Source organism: Haliotis asinina, chromosome 11 (assembly GCF_037392515.1).
Source record: "Haliotis asinina isolate JCU_RB_2024 chromosome 11, JCU_Hal_asi_v2, whole genome shotgun sequence".
Classification (NCBI taxonomy): Eukaryota; Metazoa; Mollusca; class Gastropoda; order Lepetellida; family Haliotidae; genus Haliotis; species Haliotis asinina.
In genome coordinates this window covers 53,999,349-54,020,592 of record NC_090290.1, presented here as the reverse complement: position 1 = coordinate 54,020,592, position 21,244 = coordinate 53,999,349, and the positions used below count along the sequence as shown (strand labels likewise).

The following is a 21,244-nucleotide window of genomic DNA, read 5'->3' as shown; positions in this document are numbered from 1 at the left end:
TGTACGTCATGGAAAAATGATAAGTTGTTTGACAACAAAGAATTGAGGCAAAACTTTAGAGGATTCTCTAATTTAATGACTTGTTAATGTACATTTTACACTTAAAAAAACATCTGTAAATGAATACTTTGTTCGGGTGTTGGTATGCTGACTTCAGTGGAAAAATAAATGAACACACACAAAAAAATTCTCGAATCTCGAAACCCTTTTGTGTCTGATTATATGAGTTTCGAACACCCGGAGTCTCGAGTGGATGGTTTCACGATATAACCATTGTCACTTCAAGAAATACAATACAGGGACACTTGTCATAAACAATATTGTATCAGGTTACCCCACATCTGAAGCCAGGAAATGTGTGAGGTTGCTGAAACTTAGAACTTCAATCACGTAGTTTGATGAAACTGGTTCCTGCTTATCATTCAACATAATCCCCACGTGGGACACATAGTTCAGTTCGTGATTTGCCTGAATCCTGCACGTGCTTCCAGCATCCTCCTTATGAGAAATGACGTCCTCATCACCCAAACGAATGAGCTACTGTTTGGGCATTCGCCGAAGGCCCGGGTTCGATTCCCCACATGGGTACATTGTAAAGACCATTTCTGATGTACCACGTAAAAGCACACTTCTACATATCCGAATTCCTTTTGAGCTACACATTGACATTTCATTCATACGCAATCGTACGCACAATACGCACCTCATATGTGCATGCCTTAAGGTCGCAGGCATGCGCACAGTACGGCCCATTACGTGTGATGGTTTGGGGGATGCACATACCTCTGTCGCGTACGCTGTTACGAATGTCACCGACAACTGCTTGAAACAGACGCCGTTTTTGTAAATCGGGAATACGCTCCGAATACGTACGCCTGGCACTCGCTAGGCATGCGGTCGGCTTAAGTTGTGTGCGTATGCAAATGCTACTATATGCGACAAAATAGTGTTGCGCATATCATACATACCTCATACAACAATGGCTGCCCTGAATTCGTTACGCATGCTCAATGTAAGGAAGTGATTAGCACGTGATAAACACAAAAGTATGACACGGATATGATATTGTTGGAATACTGCTAAATAAACCTAAACTCACTCATTTAACATAACAATATTATTTTATCAAAATGTTCCTAAACCATGAAGAACCGGGTTAGAATATTGTTCTTCAGTAACCCATGCTTGTCGTAAGAGGCGACTAACGGGATCGGGTGGTCAGTCTCGCTGACTTGGTTGACACGTCATCGGTTTCCAATCACTGTTGATCACTGGATTGTCTGGTCCAGATCAGATTACTTACAGACCGCCGCCATATATATAACTGGGCTATTACTGAGTGGGGCGTAAAAACTATATTCACCCACTCACTCATCGTGTTCTATATGGTTGAAGGACGTCCTGATTTGGAATTCTTCCCTTCCTCAACTCCGCTACACATACCTCAGTGAAAACATAGGGAGAAGAACCATCCCCCGGTGGTGACGTGCTAGACCGTGTATTTGGTTCTAATTCAGTCTTTTACCTAACACATACAACGTGTTGAAAGACCAGGATGTTTTAAGAATACTAAAACACTATAAATAACGTATTAAAGTGGCCGAGGATAAACATGGGGAAAAACCAATTATTGAATACCTACATATCCATGTTAACATGCCCTGGGACAAATGCACGTACTTTCGGCTTACATGTCGGTCATACCCGGGGCGTCCTGATATCACCAGCAGTTGGGTCACTATCGGTTTCATGTGCGTGGTGGAGTAGGTTAAGCCCAGATTTAATCACATACTGCCACCGTTTCGCTTATCTGATTGAAAGTTGCATGGGTAAAATGTTGTGCCAAGGCAACTTGCTAGACGGGTCTAAAACCGAGAAATTTACCCGATTGTCGGGGTGGCAGTACCTCCCCATCTCGATCGAAGGATAGCGTTGGTTTCATTCATGACCTGTTGATGTTAGCGTGTAAACAGCCATCGCTTAGGTGTCCCCGCTGTGTTAGAGACCTCAAGGTAGCCTAATTCACTCACTTGCCCACCTACCCACCCACCTACCAACCCACTCACTCACTCATCAATCTTTTTTATTTGACACTGTAATCGGTTAGCGGTGATAAGCGGGTGTCGACCTGACGTGTAGCTCAAACAGTTATGATCAGATTTCCGGGTTTAAACAAGTTTCAAAACAATGCACAAATCATTGCCACTGGCCCTATTCGTTGGTTTATACATACCGTGCAGGGTTTTCCAGAACAGCTTGTATAAAGGTGTCAGCTTGAAAGGGTTATGCCATTACCATTGTGCTCCGAACACGACACCTGTGTACCTGGACCGAAGTTTAACCCACACGTCGCGAGACATATTGGCTTTACAGGTAAGACTGTTATGTGCCTTGTTCACTCCTCCACAGCTGACCTAATGATTTCCAAAGACAACTTATTTCCAGAACATGCTGTACAAAACATAAAAATGTCAATGTTCAGATTCCACTTTCATGGGCATTAACAGAAAAACTCGTCCCAAGAAACATTTCCTGGTCAAAAGTGCTTTTACACCGCTTCTAGCAATATTTCACAATATTTCACAAATATCACGAAACACCAGAAATGGGCTTCACACACTGTGTCCATGTGGGGAATCGAACCTGGGTCTTCCGCGTTACGAGCGAACGCCTTAACAACTAAACTACCTATTCGCTCTTCCTGGTCAAAAGACCACCTAGTGGAGCGGGTGGTTAATCTCAGCTGCCTGGTTACATGCTATCGTCCCTCTAGTCTGTGGAATGTTGCTTACAATATAGATCACCGGTTTGTCTAGTCCAGATTTAGCTATCTACAGCTTGTCGTCCCACATTTTGAACATTGACCTGTTTCACTTAAATGAGGTTCAAGGCCGCTTTTAGCATTATTTCAGCAATATCACAGCGGGGGGAGCCAGAGACGGGTTACACACGTTGCAACCATGTGAGGAATCGAACCCAGCATCCTAGGAATCAAAGTGTCGAGGCAGTAACAGAAAACCGATTTAGTTAACTTTGTATAAGACACATATCACTGTAACATTTACTAGAGAGTTGTGTCTCACCTTACGGAGGCTGAACAGAAAGTGATCAGACATTACCGTGACATTATCCTATCCAAGCGTTGCATGGCCATGTTGAAACTAATTATGAGAGCTGAGAACTGATGTTATTTATTTAGTTTATGTTGGGACTCCAAGAAGGAACATGGGAGACCAGCGTATAGTTTCTGCATGGTTGTCTCCCTTGGTGACACCAGAAACCTGTTTTTTTTTAAAATTCAGGGCCCCGTTTCCCAAAGCTCTCGTAAGCCTAAGATCTCGAAACTTTTCACGTAGCATTCGTACTCCCTACATTCCAGTATAGGAGGTACGAATGCTACGAGAAAAAGGTACGAGATTATAGGCTTTCGAAAGCTATGTCAAGCGGGCTCAGAACTGTACGTCGAAGATTCCACGATCCAACGTACCCATAATGGTCTAGAAAATGTCTGCGATCAGTACTCCCAGAGAGTGATACCTTGTGTCCATATGCTTGTGCTCGGAATCAATGGCAGCCTATGGCAGCACTGTTCTCAGAGGTCAGCGTGTCTCTATACTCGCGATTACTTCAAACTGATTTCCTCATTTTGAAATACCGGTTTATGTTGTACATTCCAACTTGAGTTTCCTTGAGAATGCGAGCATTTCAACACTTGGCATGTGACGTCAGACCGGCTTAACGAGGCAATTACCAAGCCACGAAACGAGAGTGAGGCTCACGGATCAACCACCCACGTGGATGCAAGCAGTCGTGCTGCAGTATACCAGAAGGCGACCCCTATCTTCTGTTGTGTCCCAGTGATACAAGCACTGACAGTAGAAGCTGTATAGCAAAATACCCACTTAATGTTTGTCATGTAAAACATGGGACGTCTAGTGTTAACATTGGTATTAGGATATATATTGGCATTTCCCTGCATGGACCCAGTCTGTCCACGGAAGCCCATATAGAGACGTTATGCCGGACTTGCTTTTATCACCTAACGGCCGTTGGCAATATCCGGCCTCTTATCACCACTAGAGCTGGCCACTCTCCTGTCTGATCACACGTTCTCAGTAGATCAGACTACTGTAGCAGCCTCTATGCTGGTCTATCTCACGGACATTCTCCTTCCGAACTAAGTACAGAATTTGTTGTTTCAAAGGCATTTAGAAGTTGGAGGAATCAAACTAAAAGTGCTTTATGGTTCAACTTCTTTATTATACAAGGTCACAACGTTTCGAGACAGATTCTAGTCTCTTCTTCAGGTGAAGTGAGGGTAAAACTAAAGGGTTGTGGTATATATACACATAACAGTAGACTGATAACAATGGGTAACAAGATATACAGGTTTCTATTAATTGATGTACAGACTTCGATTGATAGATGTACAGGCTTCAACTTATGTACAGGCTTCAACTGATTGGTGTGCAGGCTTGTGTTGATTAGGTTAACGAGTTACAGGTAAAGATGTTTGGATAAAGATTAGTCACTGAGGATAAGGTGGTTCCATGCTTTGGGTAAGTAAACACCTCCGTCTCTGTTGATTGAGGGATTGTTCCGCTTGATTGCAATGGCTTCTAGGGGCTTCCGTTTTTTTAAGTCATTGGCGTTCCTAACTAATGTCCTGGTGTTGTCCCAAACAATCTTGTGATTGGGGTTGTGCATGATGTGTTCACATACAGCAGACTTCTGATCCAAATTTTGAACTGATCACCAGTTTCACCAATATATGTCTCTTTACAACTGCATTGGATCTGGTAGATGCATCCTGCTGGGTTGTTGCATTTAGGTGTTGTTGGCCCACGTCCATTAGCTGATAGTAGCGTTTTCAGGTTGGTGTCGCTATGGAAGGTGACGTCTATTCCTGTTGTTTTCTTGATGAGACGGCTGATGCGATGACTTATCTGGCCATGGTATGGTATGTTAATTCTGATGGGGGAAGGTTCTGGTTTAGTTGACTTGGGAGTTTCTTTCAGGGTCTTGGTGATGGTGTTGCTGACTAGATGGGGTGGGTACTCGTTAAGGTCTTGGAAGGTTGATTGCAGGTGTTTTAATTCGCTGTGGAGGCTGTCTGGGCTGCAGACCGCTTTTGCTCTTCGTGGCAGGGTAGCTACTATGCCTTTCTAGATCTGGGGATGATGGTTGGACTGGTGATGAATAGTTTAGTATGTACAGAATACCCAGTATACAGCTCTCCCGACAGCAGTTGCTTGTTGTTTAATGCCGCACTCAGCAATATTCCAGTTCTGTGGCGGGGATCTCTAAATAATCCAATCTGGACCAGATAAACAGCATGAGCGTCGATCTACTGAGATATGATGACATGTGTCACCCAAGTCAGCGAACCCACCTGATCTCGTTAGTCGCCTCTTACAAGCATGAGTTACTGAAGACAAATTCTAAGCCGGATCTTCAGGGGTATTGTACGCCTCATTACTAAAACCTATCATTCCTTTGCCCGGATTGTACGCATCATTACTAAAACCTATCATTCCTTTGCCCGGATTGTACGCCTCATTACTAAAACCTATCATTCCTTTGCCCGGATTGTAAGCCTCATTACTAAAACCTATCATTCCTTTGCTGACACACCTGCACCGGTTACCTGTATGAGGGCCAGGATCCAGGTCAACATACCATATCTTGTCGCCGTCTCCTCATGTTAGAGATAATCTCTTCCTTTGTTCAATCCCGGGAACTTCGCTCACAGCACCGGAATCTTCTGCGATTGTCGCACTGTTTTACAAGATGCAGATTTTTGGTTATAAGTCATTTTCGTTCACGGTCCAGTCTTATGGAACTTAACTCTCTACTCTCCACTCTCTGAAACTCTGGAGACCTCTTACACTAAAACCCACCTCTTTTGTCAGTGCCATGATTAATTAATGTCATAAACTATACAGCTCTCTCAATATACGTACGTGTAAAGTGTATTTATACGTATGTGTCCGTAACTGTGTATACGTAAGTGTACAACGGTAAATATATCTACGTGTACAACTGTATATACATATTTGTTCAGCTGTACATATACGTACGTGTGCAACTGTATATATGTACGTGTACAAGTGTATATATCTACGTGTACAATTATATATATCTACGTGTGCAACTGTATATGCGTACGTGTACAACTGTGTATACCTGCATGTACAAGTGTATATATCAATGTGTACAACTATATAATCATGCGTGTGCACGTATATATATGTATATGTACAACTACACATACGTACGTGTGCAACTGTATATGTGTACGTGTATTGCATATATATACGTGTACAACTGTGTATATGTACGTATACAACTGCATATATGTACGCGTACAACCATATACGTACGTGTACAAGTGTATACACCCACGTGTACAAGTGTATACACCCACGTGTACAAGTGTATATACCCACGTGTACAAGTGTATATACCCACGTGTACAAGTGTATATACCCACGTGTACAAGTGTATATACCCACGTGTACAAGTGTATATACCCACGTGTACAAGTGTATATACCCACGTGTACAAGCGTGTACAAGTGTATATACCCACGTGTACAAGTGTATATACCCACGTGTACAAGTGTATATACCCACGTGTACAAGTGTATACACCCACGTGTACAGGTTTATACACCCACGTGTACAAGTGTATATACCCACGTGTACAAGTGTATACACCCACGTGTACAAGTGTATACACCCACGTGTACAAGTGTATATACCCACGTGTACAAGTGTATATACCTACGTGTACAAGTGTATATACCCACGTGTACAAGTGTATATACCCACGTGTACAAGTGTATACACCCACGTGTACAAGTGTATACACCCACGTGTACAAGTGTATACACCCACGTGTACAAGTGTATATAACCACGTGTACAAGTGTATATACCCACGTGTACAAGTGTATACACCCACGTGTACAAGTGTATATACCCACGTGTACAAGTGTATATACCCACGTGTGTTTAAATGTAAAGGCATGCTACTGGGTGTAGATTTGTGAGCAGTAGAAATGTGCACTATTCACAGAAAATGGCCATGGCGTTAAACACTTGACGACAATGGTTTAACGTGCCTTTTCACATGCTGTGAAACAGGGCAACAGCGATCATGGGTAATCTAGATATGTAGATTATATCTGTGATTTCTTTTCTGGTCATATATAAAGGGTGTGTCATATTGTATATTAACCAGCACACTGGCCGTATTATCACAGTGCTGTCCATAATATCATGGTCTGTTTCTCCCACATTTCCTTGTTCGCAGTTCTGGCGATCTGTGACATCTTGTTTAGTGTTTTTTATTGCTCTTTATTGCAGCTCATTTCCCACACTCAGCAATATTTCAGCTCTACGAGAGCGGACTGAAATTTATGGGGTATGGATCAGACCATCAAGTGATTAATACCGTGACCATCACTCAACGTATATGCAGGGATACTCTACAACATATAGGCTCCCTGGTATATGGAATAAGAAGGTTCCATCTAACCCCCTTAATTGCCAAATATAACGCTGTCGCATAAGTTCCTTCAAGTACATTTGTTATATTTAAGGTTTTCTGTCCTAATCAAAGTTTGTTTCTACTTGGACACCTGTCTAATTATTTAACTTTTTAAGTCTCGTCACATTTTCAAGTGACAGACCAACATTTTGTTCTATGTGTGACATTTGGTCAGGTCGCTGTTGGCGGTGATCTTTCAAAGAGTCAGTGAAATCAAGATCTAATTATTTTGCATGTTTGAATGTTAACGTCACCATATTTATTTTTTGTCTCTCCAGTCAACACACATATCATATACCATGCTACTCAGGTGAACTTAAGGGAGCATTATATTTGTGTGACTATGAATGGTATCCTTTAACCTCTCGACGGCCGCTGTCGATTGTATTCTGACGGTCGCTGTCGATTGTATTCTTAAGCTGGTAAATCGACCTTTGGTGCTAACACAGAGCATATCCGTACTAGATAAACAATTAAAAAACAAACAGAGCCACGCATCGAATTACACTTAAGCGTTATAAAAATTGAAGAAGCGTCCATAAAATCATTCTGTGACGCACATCATTTGAATAGATTTGACTGACATTTTGTCCCAGAAATAAAATTACCTTATTTGAAGAAAATAATCTATAAACTGATACCCGAAATCATTAATTTCTGTTCTTGTCAAATCATTCAGGAGACCTATCTGATAAATATGTGAGGTCTGACAGACTTGTGAAGAACAGTGGCGTTAAGACTTCCAGAATAGGTTACGATTCAAATTGGTGTGTGAGTTTAGTTTTACGCCGCTTTTAGCAATATTCCAGCAACATCACTGCGGGAACACCAGAAATGGGCTTCACAGACTGTACCCATGTAGGGAATCGAACCCGGGTCGCGCATGTACAGCATGGAGGTGTCAGTACTGTTGACTGCGACAGGTCCCACTGACTGATCTTGTGACACAGCAAAACTCCAGTCATACATGACTGACATTGAAAATCATTTGCTCTGCTGGTGGTGACTGCACGCACATGCACGATATGCGCACGTATACATAAGCACACGCGTACGCGGAGCTCGCGAGACAATGACAGACTAGCTGGTCGCGAGACACGGATATAGCGGACTGGGACCGCGGTGCCCGGATGTCAAATACCGGTCAAGACGTCATTAAGCCTCGTTGTAGCTGGCGGTGTCGTCACGACGTTGTGTACAGGATTTTCCACGGTCAAGTGTTTACTACGAAATAGTTGAAACCAGAGACCATAAAATAGATGGTCTCTATCATAAACAGGGATGTCGAGGCGTGGAACACGCTTGTATGTGAGTATGGCAGTATTGCACGTATGTACGTCTTTAAAGGAGATTCATGTATTAAAGACTTTTCTCTCATTATACCGTATCGAGCGTGCCTTGCACACTTTGAACAAGTGCGTGGTCTAAAAATAAGATTTATTTGTACGAAAGCCCACATTGACCAAATATAAATGATTTACGTCTTATTTATGTTGATCAATATAAGCACATACTAACTGTTTTAGGCATACAGTTCTATGTTGACAAGTGTTAGCACATGCTAATTTTTCACATCATGCTAAGTTTAACCTATTAAACTGCTGGGTATGTCATAACGGATTAAATCATGAATAAAAGCATTTTATTTGAGTTAATATAACTTGATATTAGACCCGTGCATATCCCGGGGTAGAATAGACCTTCAGCAACACATGCTTGTCGAAAGAGACCACTAACGGGATCTGCTGGTCAGGCTCGCTGACTTGGTTGACACATGTCATCGGTTCCCAATTGCGCAGATCCATGCTCATACTGTTGATCACTGGATTGTCTGGGCCAGACTTGATTATTTACAGATCGCCGACGTATAGCTGGAATATTGCTGAGTGCCGCGTAAAACTAAACTCACTCACTCACTAGATATTAAAGGTGTATGTGTTGTCTGATTTTCGTCACGGACAATTACCGATTTTCAAACCTTACACATTAATTGCCAATTAGAACAATAATCAGAAAACGGCGTGTCACCCAACATCAAACCCCGTTCTGCGTGTTTATATCTGTGTGTAAGATGCCATGTATAACATCTACCGGTTGTAAATGTTTCCTTCTCAGGGGTATATTCGTTCCGTTAAATCAAGAGTGAGTGGGTTTAGTTTTATGTCACATTCAGCACTATTCCAGCTATACGGTGGCAGTCTGTAAATAACTGGATCTGGGCCAGACAATCCAGTGGTCAACAGCATAAGCACCAATCTACGAAACGATGACATGTGTCAACCAAGTCAGCGTGCCTCACCATCCGATACGTTAGTCGCCTCTTGGACAAGTATATATGGGTTGCTGAATATCAATTCTAACCCGGACCTTCACGGCTCCGTTAAATCATGACCCTGGACATAGTAAAAACACCAATACGGACATAGTTACGGATGTTTAAGGAGATCGCCGTTGTGATTTATTTGTGGGTTTAAGAAGGTTTCTAATCTGGGTCTAACTTGATTTGTATACCAAGATCACTAGATCCACGCATGTCCAAAATGCATATATTTTCTGCAGGCGATACAGGCAATCCTTTTGACTTGTCCTGTCAGACAAAAATATATTCAGCCATGTTATTGGAAAATCAATCTTTCTATAAATTAATCCAGTTATTTTGGTTTAAAAAATGTTAAATAGTTATGTAATCTTGGTAAATATTTGTTTACTGCATGTACATAAGAAATTTACATCTGAAATAAATATGTGCATTCCCCATATGTATGCAAACCAGTCCACCTGTATCAGTTTATGCATTGCGTAACTGCAGCAAAGACGTCGTACGTAAGGTTCATAATGATGCCGGTCTTGCTGACAAGTCACCTTACCTTCGACTGTCTGGTCCAAGTTTAATATATGCCGACTGCCTTCATACCGTTGGGATATCACTGAGCGCCTCTTAAAAACAACAAACGCACAAACAAACAAACGTTTGATTGCACGTAGTCGTTGTCTGATCCAAAGCGGTGTTGGACCCGACTCACATGTCACTGCGAGACATAATATTCTCTACACGTCTGTGTTTAATTGTTATTCCGGGAAATCTAGTTTTGAGGATATATCGGTCTTGTTCTTATAACCAACCTTTTGGAACAAACAAATATATTTTTAAAGTAATTGTAGACAAGCATATATTTAAATCGCATTCGATGACTATTTTTTTCAGACTATAGGTCTAGATGTGCAACTTTAAATCAAGTTTATTTTTGGTCGGCATTGGGAACTGTTTTTCGAACAAAACTATAACCTCCATTAATATCCGTCCTTCACCTTCGCTAATATCAATGGCATTTTATTTTATATATCCAATATTGACAACTTGGCTATGAACAACTAGAACCATATATACATTATGAACAGATTGCATTTACCACTCAGTAAAGTACACACTTTCAATATAAATTCACAAATTAATACAGTACTGAGCTCTTGCTTCGCAGCGTGAAAGCCTTAAGTAGTATTCTCCTAACAACTAGCCAGCCATGACTCAGCCGACAAGGGCCGTCTGTCAATGCACTGAACATGAACGCATGGCGTAATTTTGATGTAAAGATCTCACGTGGCCGTATTAGCATGTCCTTTGTATATGTTCACAGAATATTTTTTTATACCGTTCATTCGCGGACTTTCGAAACGTTTTCGTCGGATTACATTTTTTGACAATGTAAAGGAATCACAATGTTTATAAGTTGCGTGATTTAATAGGCAAAAGTGCAAGTTCACATTCTACTTAATAATCTTATTTCCTGCTCAGCAAAAACAGAGTAATAATTTGTTATAAAATGTCGTAGACAGAACGGATATATACAGATACACACAAGTGTTGTATTTCATTTCTGTTATACATTTTTTGGATTTAAACCGAATTGGTTTGATATAGTGAAGCTCACCATAATGGTATCATTGTTTATGAGAGAATAAAAACCACATAGCCCTTCTTTTAAAAATAATCTTAACCTTCAGCAGGTATGTGAGAGATTGAGTTCGAATCCCGGATACAGGACTCCACCCAGAACATTCACGGATTAAGAGTATTTTCCTAATACATACTAGCAGCATATGTTACGTTTGACCATTTTTAAAAGAATCTTTGTCTGTGTAATGTGGGAGTTTATGTAAAGTGCATTTATTGACTCAAACTGTTTCGGCCATGGATAGCACGTGATGAGTACCAATTTAGTAATACCACATTTTTCACTCTATGCGATACATCGAACCATCCGATCGTAGGGGAAGATTTTATTTCAATGGAATTTTTCTTTTTTGGTGATATGTGTATAACTTAGACAATGTCTCTTTGTATTTCGAAATTATATGTCGAAATATATATACGAAATGTTGTCTGAACGAACAGAACCAAACTTGCTCGGCCTGTCCATTAGCCACATCTTGTGCCTCCCCGGTGCCTTGTATCCAACCGCTTTGCCACGAGAAAGGGAAGCTGAATTTGACGGAATAAAGCTAATTCTAAAACGTTGTTTAATCATCAGTTATTGAATTAAAATAAATCTGAATCAGTTTTCCATGACGGATTTAGCTTGGACTGAACTGTCGATTGACCAAAACGTATACATATTCAAGTTAATTTTGGAATTCAAGGCACGGCTGGTTGTGACTCACAGTTAGTCAGCCGGATTGATCTCTTCTTCATATGTGTGTGTGTGTGTGTGTGTGTGTGTGTGTGTGTGTGTGTGTGTGTGTGTGTGTGTGTGTGTGTGTGTGTGTGTGTGTGTGTGTGTGTGTGTGTGTGTGTGTGTTTTCACTCTGACATTGGACACAAATACGAAACATATGGCTCCTGACCAGTCTCATGTTTTGTTATTTATTTGTGGTATTTTGGTCTGAACCATCTTAGCCAATCAACATTTTCCAGTCTCTGAATGTTTTTTTTCGGATTTTGACTCATATCATTCGTATCGTGTACTGTTTTGAACGTAAAGATACAACTGGATAAATCTTTGGGTTTTTCATCATCATTACAGTTCACTTTAATAGAGGATATTTGTAAAGCGCCATTGTCCACCCACTCGTGCCTGCTCATGGCGAGCTTTGAGAAACAATGTTTACTGGTACATTGAGTACATGTTTTGATATGTTTCCTCCATGTTCGACAGATGTTTCTAGAACTTTCTGTGTGGGATATTATTAGTGAATATCAAGTAGCATACGTAACTCATGTTTTGCACAATATCATTGGCTCTTGCAGGTTCAACTTTGACCCGTGACCTTTGACCGGCTTCATTCAGCTGACAGACGAGCTTCGTAGGAAAGGAAGGGCTTGTGGTAACCGGCTCCGGTTAGTCTCTGTTATGGTGTGTGAAGCTCCAACAGACATTTACGAATATCCAGCAATGATTTGTGAAAATGTATTTCAATAATAATCCAGGAGACACAATGGATACACGGAATATTGTTGTGGACTATGTGAAATATCGTCTGGAACGAAATGGCTACGTGTGGCAAAATGGACCTGTGATGGAAAATGGAGCTAGCAGAGTTTGCAACACTATGCGTAGTATAGGCGATGAGTTCGAGGAGAGATACCGGAGTCAGTTTGAAGAAATGGGAAATCAGTTGCATATTACGCCAACTACAGCGTACCCAACATTTCATGCAATTGTCAATGAGCTATTCGCGGATGGTGTGAACTGGGGCCGAGTGGTCGCTTTGTTTACTTTCGGGGGCTCCCTTGCAGTAAGGTGTTTTGAGCAGGGTATGCCCCAGATTGTGGATTCAATAGTTGACTGGGTTTCTCAATATGCAGACAGTAATTTATCACAATGGATTTCCGCTCAAAGTGGATGGGTAGGTATTGTTTTGCAGCAGATTTCATGTCAAACGGTAGATGACCTGTAATGTTTCTTGTTTACGTTTTAGTTTCTGGGTCGGCTTCACGATTGAGTGAACAAGAGAACAATGCATGCAATGCCACGTGACATTTACCACCTGTCCATTGACATCTGTAATCAGCAGTATTAGCTATGGTGACAATGCCTTTTGTTAGAATTTTAAGGCGCCAACACCTTTCATTGAGTATTAAAATTAGTAACATCACAACATCAAGACAAAACTTGTTGCTAATGTAGACCTACTCAACTGAATGAGAATTCTAAATTTATATTAAATACACCCAAACATAAACAGTAAGCAAGTAAATGATTTTAAGTGGAAGATTGACAACGAAGACTTGGCATAATCCCAAATGCATCTAAATAACATTGTAAGTCAGCAAAACTAATTCTTTCATATCAAATGTATGCTTAGTAAGATCTGTATATAACAGATACTTAACTGTGAAATAATGTATTGAAGTGTGATACAGAGCCTTAAGCCTATGTAACGTGATACGCAAATGTGTATTTATATGCCTGCTTAAACCAAGTGATTATAGTCCGCCCACAGAGGGCATATAGCGGTGTCCATATGTTTACGGAAGTGACGTCACAAACCACGCTCACTCAGACATGGGTAGGCAGAAAGCCACAATGGTTGATGATAACGATGGGAACCGGTGTAGCGTGAAAGGCAAACAATGGTCGGATTATGTACTTAACATTTTATTTCTATCTGATAGACACCCCAGGTCAGTTCACCCTCGAATCTGTGAGACCCTTCAAGTAACTGAAAGCATATGAATATGTGGAAAGTGGACACGTTTTTCCGACACAGTACCACAATGTCGATGACAAAACACCTCTGTGCTTGCTGGATATCTGCTACGAGAAAATTATGTCTGTGAGATGACTGTTTAACTTACATATTGAATTGTTAGGAATAAAGAATATATTGCTGATGCCTACTACAAGTGTGTCTGGAAAGTTTTGAAACCACCCAGTTGGTGAGATTAGCCTAGATCAAGGCTGCTTTTGTATGTGTTTTTTATAAGTAGGAATTAATGTGATGACATGGTAACTCAATGCCATTTAAAGATTTAGCTTAGATCAATGCTACTTCTTTATCTGTTTTCATAAGAAGGAAAAGCTGTGATAAAATGGTAACTCAATGCCATTTAGATGCATGTGTTGTTATAGTTGACAAGGAAGGTTTGGGGTGGTGTTTATGTAACATGTATGACTGGCAGGTGAGGCAGATTACTCACCTTTCCTGATTATGTCATTGACAATATGTAAGCAAAGAAACAGTAAGTGAGGGATTATTTGTTTAAAATTTGTATTGTTTGAAAGAAATGCGAGACAAACACTTGGGAGTTTTTGCATTACATTCTTGCTTTAAAAAACGAAGACTTGCAGTATTGGACCAGAGTGAAGTATGAAATCTGGATATTGTCAATTAGATACTTTCCACAAATGTTTTAGAAAAATAAAGGTTGTGTACCTGTCTCATTATACAACACACCAAACGAAAAAAGAAAACCAGATCGGGAGGAGTTGTTACGCATGACAAGTCAACGATCAAATGTATGCAGCTTGTGTGGTTCTCTCGTGTTTATGTTTAACTTCTGCCTACCGGAAGTACTCGGGCGCGTCACGTGATCAAAACACTGACGTCACCGTGGCCTCTCCTATAGTGATATGGCTTGTTCTATTGACAAGAACTGGATAATACCTGGGTGGAATGTTTTGTGCTGTTTGATATGTATATCAAGGAGTGGAGAGTGACACACATTCTTTCATTGGATTGCAACTCATTGCCTCAATGCTATATTTACATGTGAACAGTTTTTTAAATTGAAGGTGGTCTTTGAGATTTTTTCCTGTAAGTTTTAAATCTAGAGACCACTTCAAACTCTATAATTAAGTTTTATTTGACCCAAATACATTCATACTTTATTTTGAACACATGGCATGAACAATCTGGATCACAGGCAGTGTTTGAGGACACAGAGACTAAACAGTATTTTAACTTTTGATGTTGTGTTTGAGACTTTCTTGATTAATTTTAAGACAGGATTATACTTTTACCCATGTGCCTTTGAGGCATTAACTAGAATGCATGGACTAAGAAAGTTTTTTGTTTTAGTTTTTGTACCACTTAATATTTTCTTGTGTGAATGAAGTGTGATGCAATATTTAGAACACTCTTGTTATCATATGAACGGTTAGTTTTGATCTTTATTGTTTGCAAGATAAATTTAAATGAGGTTTTGAACTTCCAATCAGTATTTTTCATATCCTGGGCTCTGGTTAAGATGACATATTTATTCAGTATATTTGATCACTTGATTTTATTTGATCAGTGTTGATGATGTTGAATGGAAAAGTAGAAGTGACTGAATTGATGACAATAAGGGTATGGTTCTTCTAATTAATTTACCCGAGCCGAAAGGGTGACTGTGTATGAGAATATCTGATACTGTTATTATTCATTGTTAATTTGATAACTGAATAATCCACAACTTCAAAGTGGTAGTGAACTTTGATATTTGAAGTTTGTATTGCCACAAGCACATGATAAGAGTGATACATGTAACTAGGTTACCCTGGGCTGTGTGAAAACATTTGATTCTATTACCACAGGATAATGTTATTAATAACCAGCTCTGCTATTGAATTTCATTGGCAATACCATTACGCATTCTGTTTATAACGTATTTCACCGCTCGACCTACCTTAACTAGGTTGTGATGAAGATGATCCAAATACCTAGAGGATGTGTCAGCAGGTAAACAAGGTAAATAACCTTCGATACACACCATCAGTGTAAATAGGCTTATACAGTGAGCATGGTGGGAGGAGATTTTTGTATCATTCATTAGTTGTAGCCACCATGACATCAGTGTGAGCTTTGTCATGAAATTACAACATGACAGTGAAGGAAAAATCTGAAATTTCAGATGGCAAGCATCACAACTTATTTTTCTTTTTGTAAGGTCAAATGACACAAATAGCATATGTAATTTTCATTGCATACAAATACACTCAGGTGAATGAAATTGCCGAAAGCTGTGTTCCAAAAGTAATATTGACAGGCTAAAGTTAGCTTTAGTTTTTTTACATAAGGGTCTCAACAGAGGCTCTTTGTATATTTTTGGGCATTCTCTGCATTGTAGATGGACTATTACAAAGGACATGTCTATCCCCAATGATGCTGTTTCTTAATTTTAAAGTAGGAAGAGCAGATTGCTACACAGACGTTTGTAATAACCAGAAAATACAAAGAAATGTTTCGTAAGCCAAGTCATAACACAGGACAGTTGGACCTCAAGAAGTCTTATGATCTTCAATAGCACTAAGAATATTTCCAGAAGTTGTAGTAGTGTATAAGCCCCAGGTTTGCATTCATGTATTGTTTATACCTATTTTCACTGTGATGTCCGCACTGGTGCAATGTGAGCTTATGTACCAAGTTTTACTCAGTTGTCTGGTTCCTCGATAGTGCTTGGGAGCAAAGGTAGATAGTTTGACAGTGATTGCTGTTTCCAGGTTATCAAATATGAAAATCACATGCAGCAATACTGATTACAATGTTCAAAAATACTTATTATATAGTAACAGGAAATAATAAAAAGATTTTGTAGTCTGTTATTTCACATGCTTGATTTTAATTGACTTTTGACCTACAAGTAAGTTTTTTTCTAAGGGAGAATATGCGCCATTGTGGTCTTTAAAGATGTCCTTTGGTTTCCCCTTTAGGTTGTTTCTTTATTGGTTCCACTTTTGACATTGTGTTTGGTTTTACTAGTGTTGCTTTGCACTTTGTCAATTTCCTATTCTGTTGGTGCACTTATTACGAATTATACAATTGTTTAATAGTGGTTATGCTACTGTAGATAGTACCAGCTGTATGCCACCCATTATGATTAATTTTCTTGTTGATCTCCGTACACCAGTTATGTAGATTGATGCTTGTTTGTTGATCACTGGATTGTCTGATCCAGACTTGATTATTTGATAACCGCCATCATATTGCTGGAAATATTGCTGTGTGGGACATTAAACAAACAAACATACAGATCTTTTTGATCTCTGTTTGGCTATGTTGTTGCTTGCTCATGTTCATGAAGCATGGCAACTAATATTTGTTCACCCCCACACATTCCAGATAAAGGTGTGTTATCAGGCTGTTTGTGGGCTATCAACAGCCATCCTCTGTATTATCTGATCTCTCTCTGACAATCACTGTCATCCTGGGCTATATACACTGAATATGTAGACATCTTGTAGACAATATGACAAATCACTGACTATATGTCAGTGAAGTATACAAGTGCACTTGGACATGCTCATACCCGAGTCATAGTCATGTAGAAATATGAACAGTGTTTGTTGATGGTAAGGGAGGCAGGGTTAACTTTTTTGACAATCTGTTCCGTACTTGGATGTTGACATGCTTGCAAATAATATTTAGGGCATTACTGCTGTTATAGTTTATGTTCTTGGAAGAAATTCTTGAACTATTGTTAGCAGGGTAGAACAGAACAAACAATATTTTATTTAGGCTTTTGGACTGGTGTTTGAAGTTGTACGCAATAAATAGCTAGGACAGAAAGGTTAGAAATTACTGGAAAATTATATTTTTCATTGGCTTCAGACCAGATTTCATTTCCTCTGCAAGATTTCTCTAAAGGCACTGTAAATGTTTAATTTTTGTCCTAGTGAAAGATTTGAACATATTAACAAAGGGTGGAGCAGTAATGACTTAGCCTGCATATATGGAGCGAGTGATGCGGAGTTGTCAACACACTCATGCAGAGCATGCTGGGAAGGCAGCAGGTGCCTTGGGGGTTGTGATCAGTCATGCAGTCTAGCAAGCCAGGTTTTGCCGGAATGCCTATCCATGAAATATGGTGATAATATGTATTAGCACATAGATATTAGATCATTTGGAATCAAATAAAATATAGGTGAAATTTATATCTGTGTCATAGTGTATGTATCATCACCAAGTATCACTGTATTCAGTTTCACTGCTGATGTCAATACCGGTGGGTGTAGATTTCATGAACAAGGAATAATACTGTGACAATACGTCATTACTTTGTTTCACAACAAAATGAAAGTAGAGTTGCTGTAACAAGCTCTCAGCAATGTTGATGAATTGTGTCAAATTATATCTTTATGTGTGTAGTCATGGTATACCTATCAGTGGTTTCTAGAAAAGTTATTTCTCTCTTCTAGTGATGACTCTGTCAGAACTGTTCATCAATCCTTAACATTTTGCATGATTAATATTGACACCCAAAAACTCATACGCTAGGAACTTATGACATGATGAAAGATGTTATCTCTCTACATTTTATGAACAAATCTTTTGTTTCTAACAGAGTAGTGCTTGTTCAACGTATTACTGGAACAGGTTTTATATCAAGTAACTACGTATAATCTTACTTAAACACGATGAAAGCAATCATGTTAAACAACCAGGATGTTGTCGGGAACATGGAAAAAGCGACATCCTCTGTGTGAGTCAACAGATGAAATTTTGCTGATGTTTGTATCAGAGAATGCCAGCAGTACTGTGTGAGTGGATGCCAAGTTTGGCTGCCTCCAGTTCCAAGTGGTTCACAGGTGGTTGGGGCTATTTATGTTGTGGGAAGTATTTGGTGCTGTTGTGCTTAAAGTGTTAGCTGTCATGGATTTATGAGTTCCGGTTTCTTCTTTCAACATTCAAATATTGTGGTCCAACTTTGAGGATAACACACTGTGGGGGTTTAATGTAGGCTAGTGAAATATGTCTAAGACAGTCACCACGGTTGTTTTTTATATAAACATATTTTCTCCTATTCTTGGTTCATGGAATATTAATAGCACATCTATTAGTAGGGAGTGGATAAGAACATTTATATGACTTCCTGTTGACTAATATCACTTCCATCTTACTTGAAGCGAGTGTTTGAGTGAGTGTGAGTTTGATTTTGGTAAATAGTTGTATGGACATGTGGTTGTATTTTGACTGTGAGGAGCAGTGATGCTTTGTTTCAGCATTCTGGAACCTCTTGACTTTGGTCTAAGTTTAGGTACACACAACATTGATGGTGATCAGAGGTCAGCCTTATGCAGTTCCTAGTTCATCTTCAGAATTACTGACTGGGCAAATGGCATTCAGACATTTTTATGAACTTATCTATTTTTCTTTGGATAATCTACCATATCCATACCAAATTTGAACACAGTCTGTTTGACAGTTTGGATGACGTTGCCCGGGAACTTCTTTGAGACCCTCACAGGTTGTACTGCCATGACACCAGTGGTTGTTACTGGCAATATCAGTCATTGGATTGTCTGGTCCAGACTTTCTTATTTGCAGGCCATCTTGTCTTAGATTGCTGTTTGGTATGGATTTCAGAAAATTAATGCATATTGTCAAAAAAAAAATCAGTGGGGAATATGATACATCGCCGTTAGAATATGCCTGTATTGTATTGGCTGATTCAGATGTAAAGTCACTACATCCTGCTCTGCTGCACCATCTGGCTTTCTTGGTTTCAGATGTAGGGGATAACTGGTTTATATGCCAATACAGAGATGATTTATGAGGCTATATTGTCAGTTTGCACCTTCAAAATTTCTGTCAACTTAGTTCATCTTTAAGTCATTAGTGGTATATTGTTGAGTGCCACTTGAGTTCCTTTGACATATTGAAGTTCTTTGTTTTGTAATTGTATTGGCCACCATGACAGGATGTGGGTTGGGTTTGTAGAAATGATGGATGATTTAATGTTAAAAGTTGTTTCAGGTATAGAGTGTAAGCTTGGAAGCAGATGCTAAGGTATCACTGAACCGTTACAAGGTACTTACCTATAAGCTTGGAAACAGATACTAAGAATAGTAAGATATCACTGAACCGTTACAACAAGGGTATGGTCTGCCATATTGCCTTCCTATTGACTTGCGCCACATTAGTTATTGACAAACAAACTGCTGTAGAAGTTAAGTTAAGGGTTATCCAAATTACAAATTGCTCACAAACATGTAATACTGAAAGGTGTTTGAAGCCAGATCCATGCAGGAAGTACACACATTCAGGCTGACTTAAAGCTCAAGGCAATCAGTAACACTAGAGCAAGTGTTATCGTTCCCATTCCAATTTTATTTTCAGTCACTGGCTCAGTCCCAAATTCGATAATCAGGAAAACAATTCTGAATGGATGGACATTGTAACAGCTAATGGACAAGTGTGTGATAAGTGACAATATTCGTTGCCGTTATAGGGTTTAACATCCTTCAGTCAGGTTGTACCGCTGACCCCATGTGAGTGGCACATCAGCGTTATAGTTGGCATGTGGTCTACAAGCAACTGATAGATGACCTGGCCAGGAAAAATGACCATGACCATCCTGGCGTTGTGCCAACATTCCTGTGTGCTAATTACATGCTGCGATATGTCCCTAATAGGATGATGGAGTCAGGGATGTTGTTTACAGCGGTGTTTCTGGAGCTAGCTTAAGGAAAATGTAAGGACCCTTTGCATGACTGGAGAGATTCGAAGACATGCCGGGACACAATGTTGGGGGCGGAGTACTTGTGTAGTTCAAGTATCTAACTGTCTCATGCATCCGTTACAGCCTTGCACTCATTTTGACCAGGGGTTGATTTGGTAGTTTCATTATAGTATTTGGTTATTATTCAGAAGGTCTAGCTTTGAATTTGAACTTGTGTGCAGCTTGTAAAGGTTTAAGGACAAGTGTGTTACAGTGATGAGAAAGTATTATGTCTCATTCATTTCTCATTGTAGAATGCGTTTCAGATGTG

At 39.8% G+C, this 21,244-nt stretch overlaps 2 protein-coding genes across 3 annotated transcripts in view; one reads left to right on the top strand and one right to left on the bottom strand.

The window, feature by feature from the left end:
- LOC137255252 (large ribosomal subunit protein eL27) overlaps positions 1-21,244 on the bottom strand; it is a 271,307-nt gene that overhangs the window by 221,318 nt on the left and 28,745 nt on the right. The window lies entirely within an intron of this gene.
- LOC137255657 (bcl-2-like protein 2) overlaps positions 1-21,244 on the top strand; it is a 73,942-nt gene that overhangs the window by 38,048 nt on the left and 14,650 nt on the right. The window contains exons 1-2 of one of the 2 annotated variants that reach the window (XR_010954527.1): positions 2,334-2,373; positions 12,799-15,067. Coding sequence is in view for 1 of the 2 variants with exons in the window: in XM_067793133.1 (XP_067649234.1) it covers positions 12,957-13,397 (441 nt within the window). In the remaining variant the exon portion in view is untranslated. Of the gene's footprint in view, positions 1-2,333; positions 2,374-12,798; positions 15,068-21,244 lie in introns of those variants that run through there. The other variant, XM_067793133.1, reaches the window with a different exon arrangement.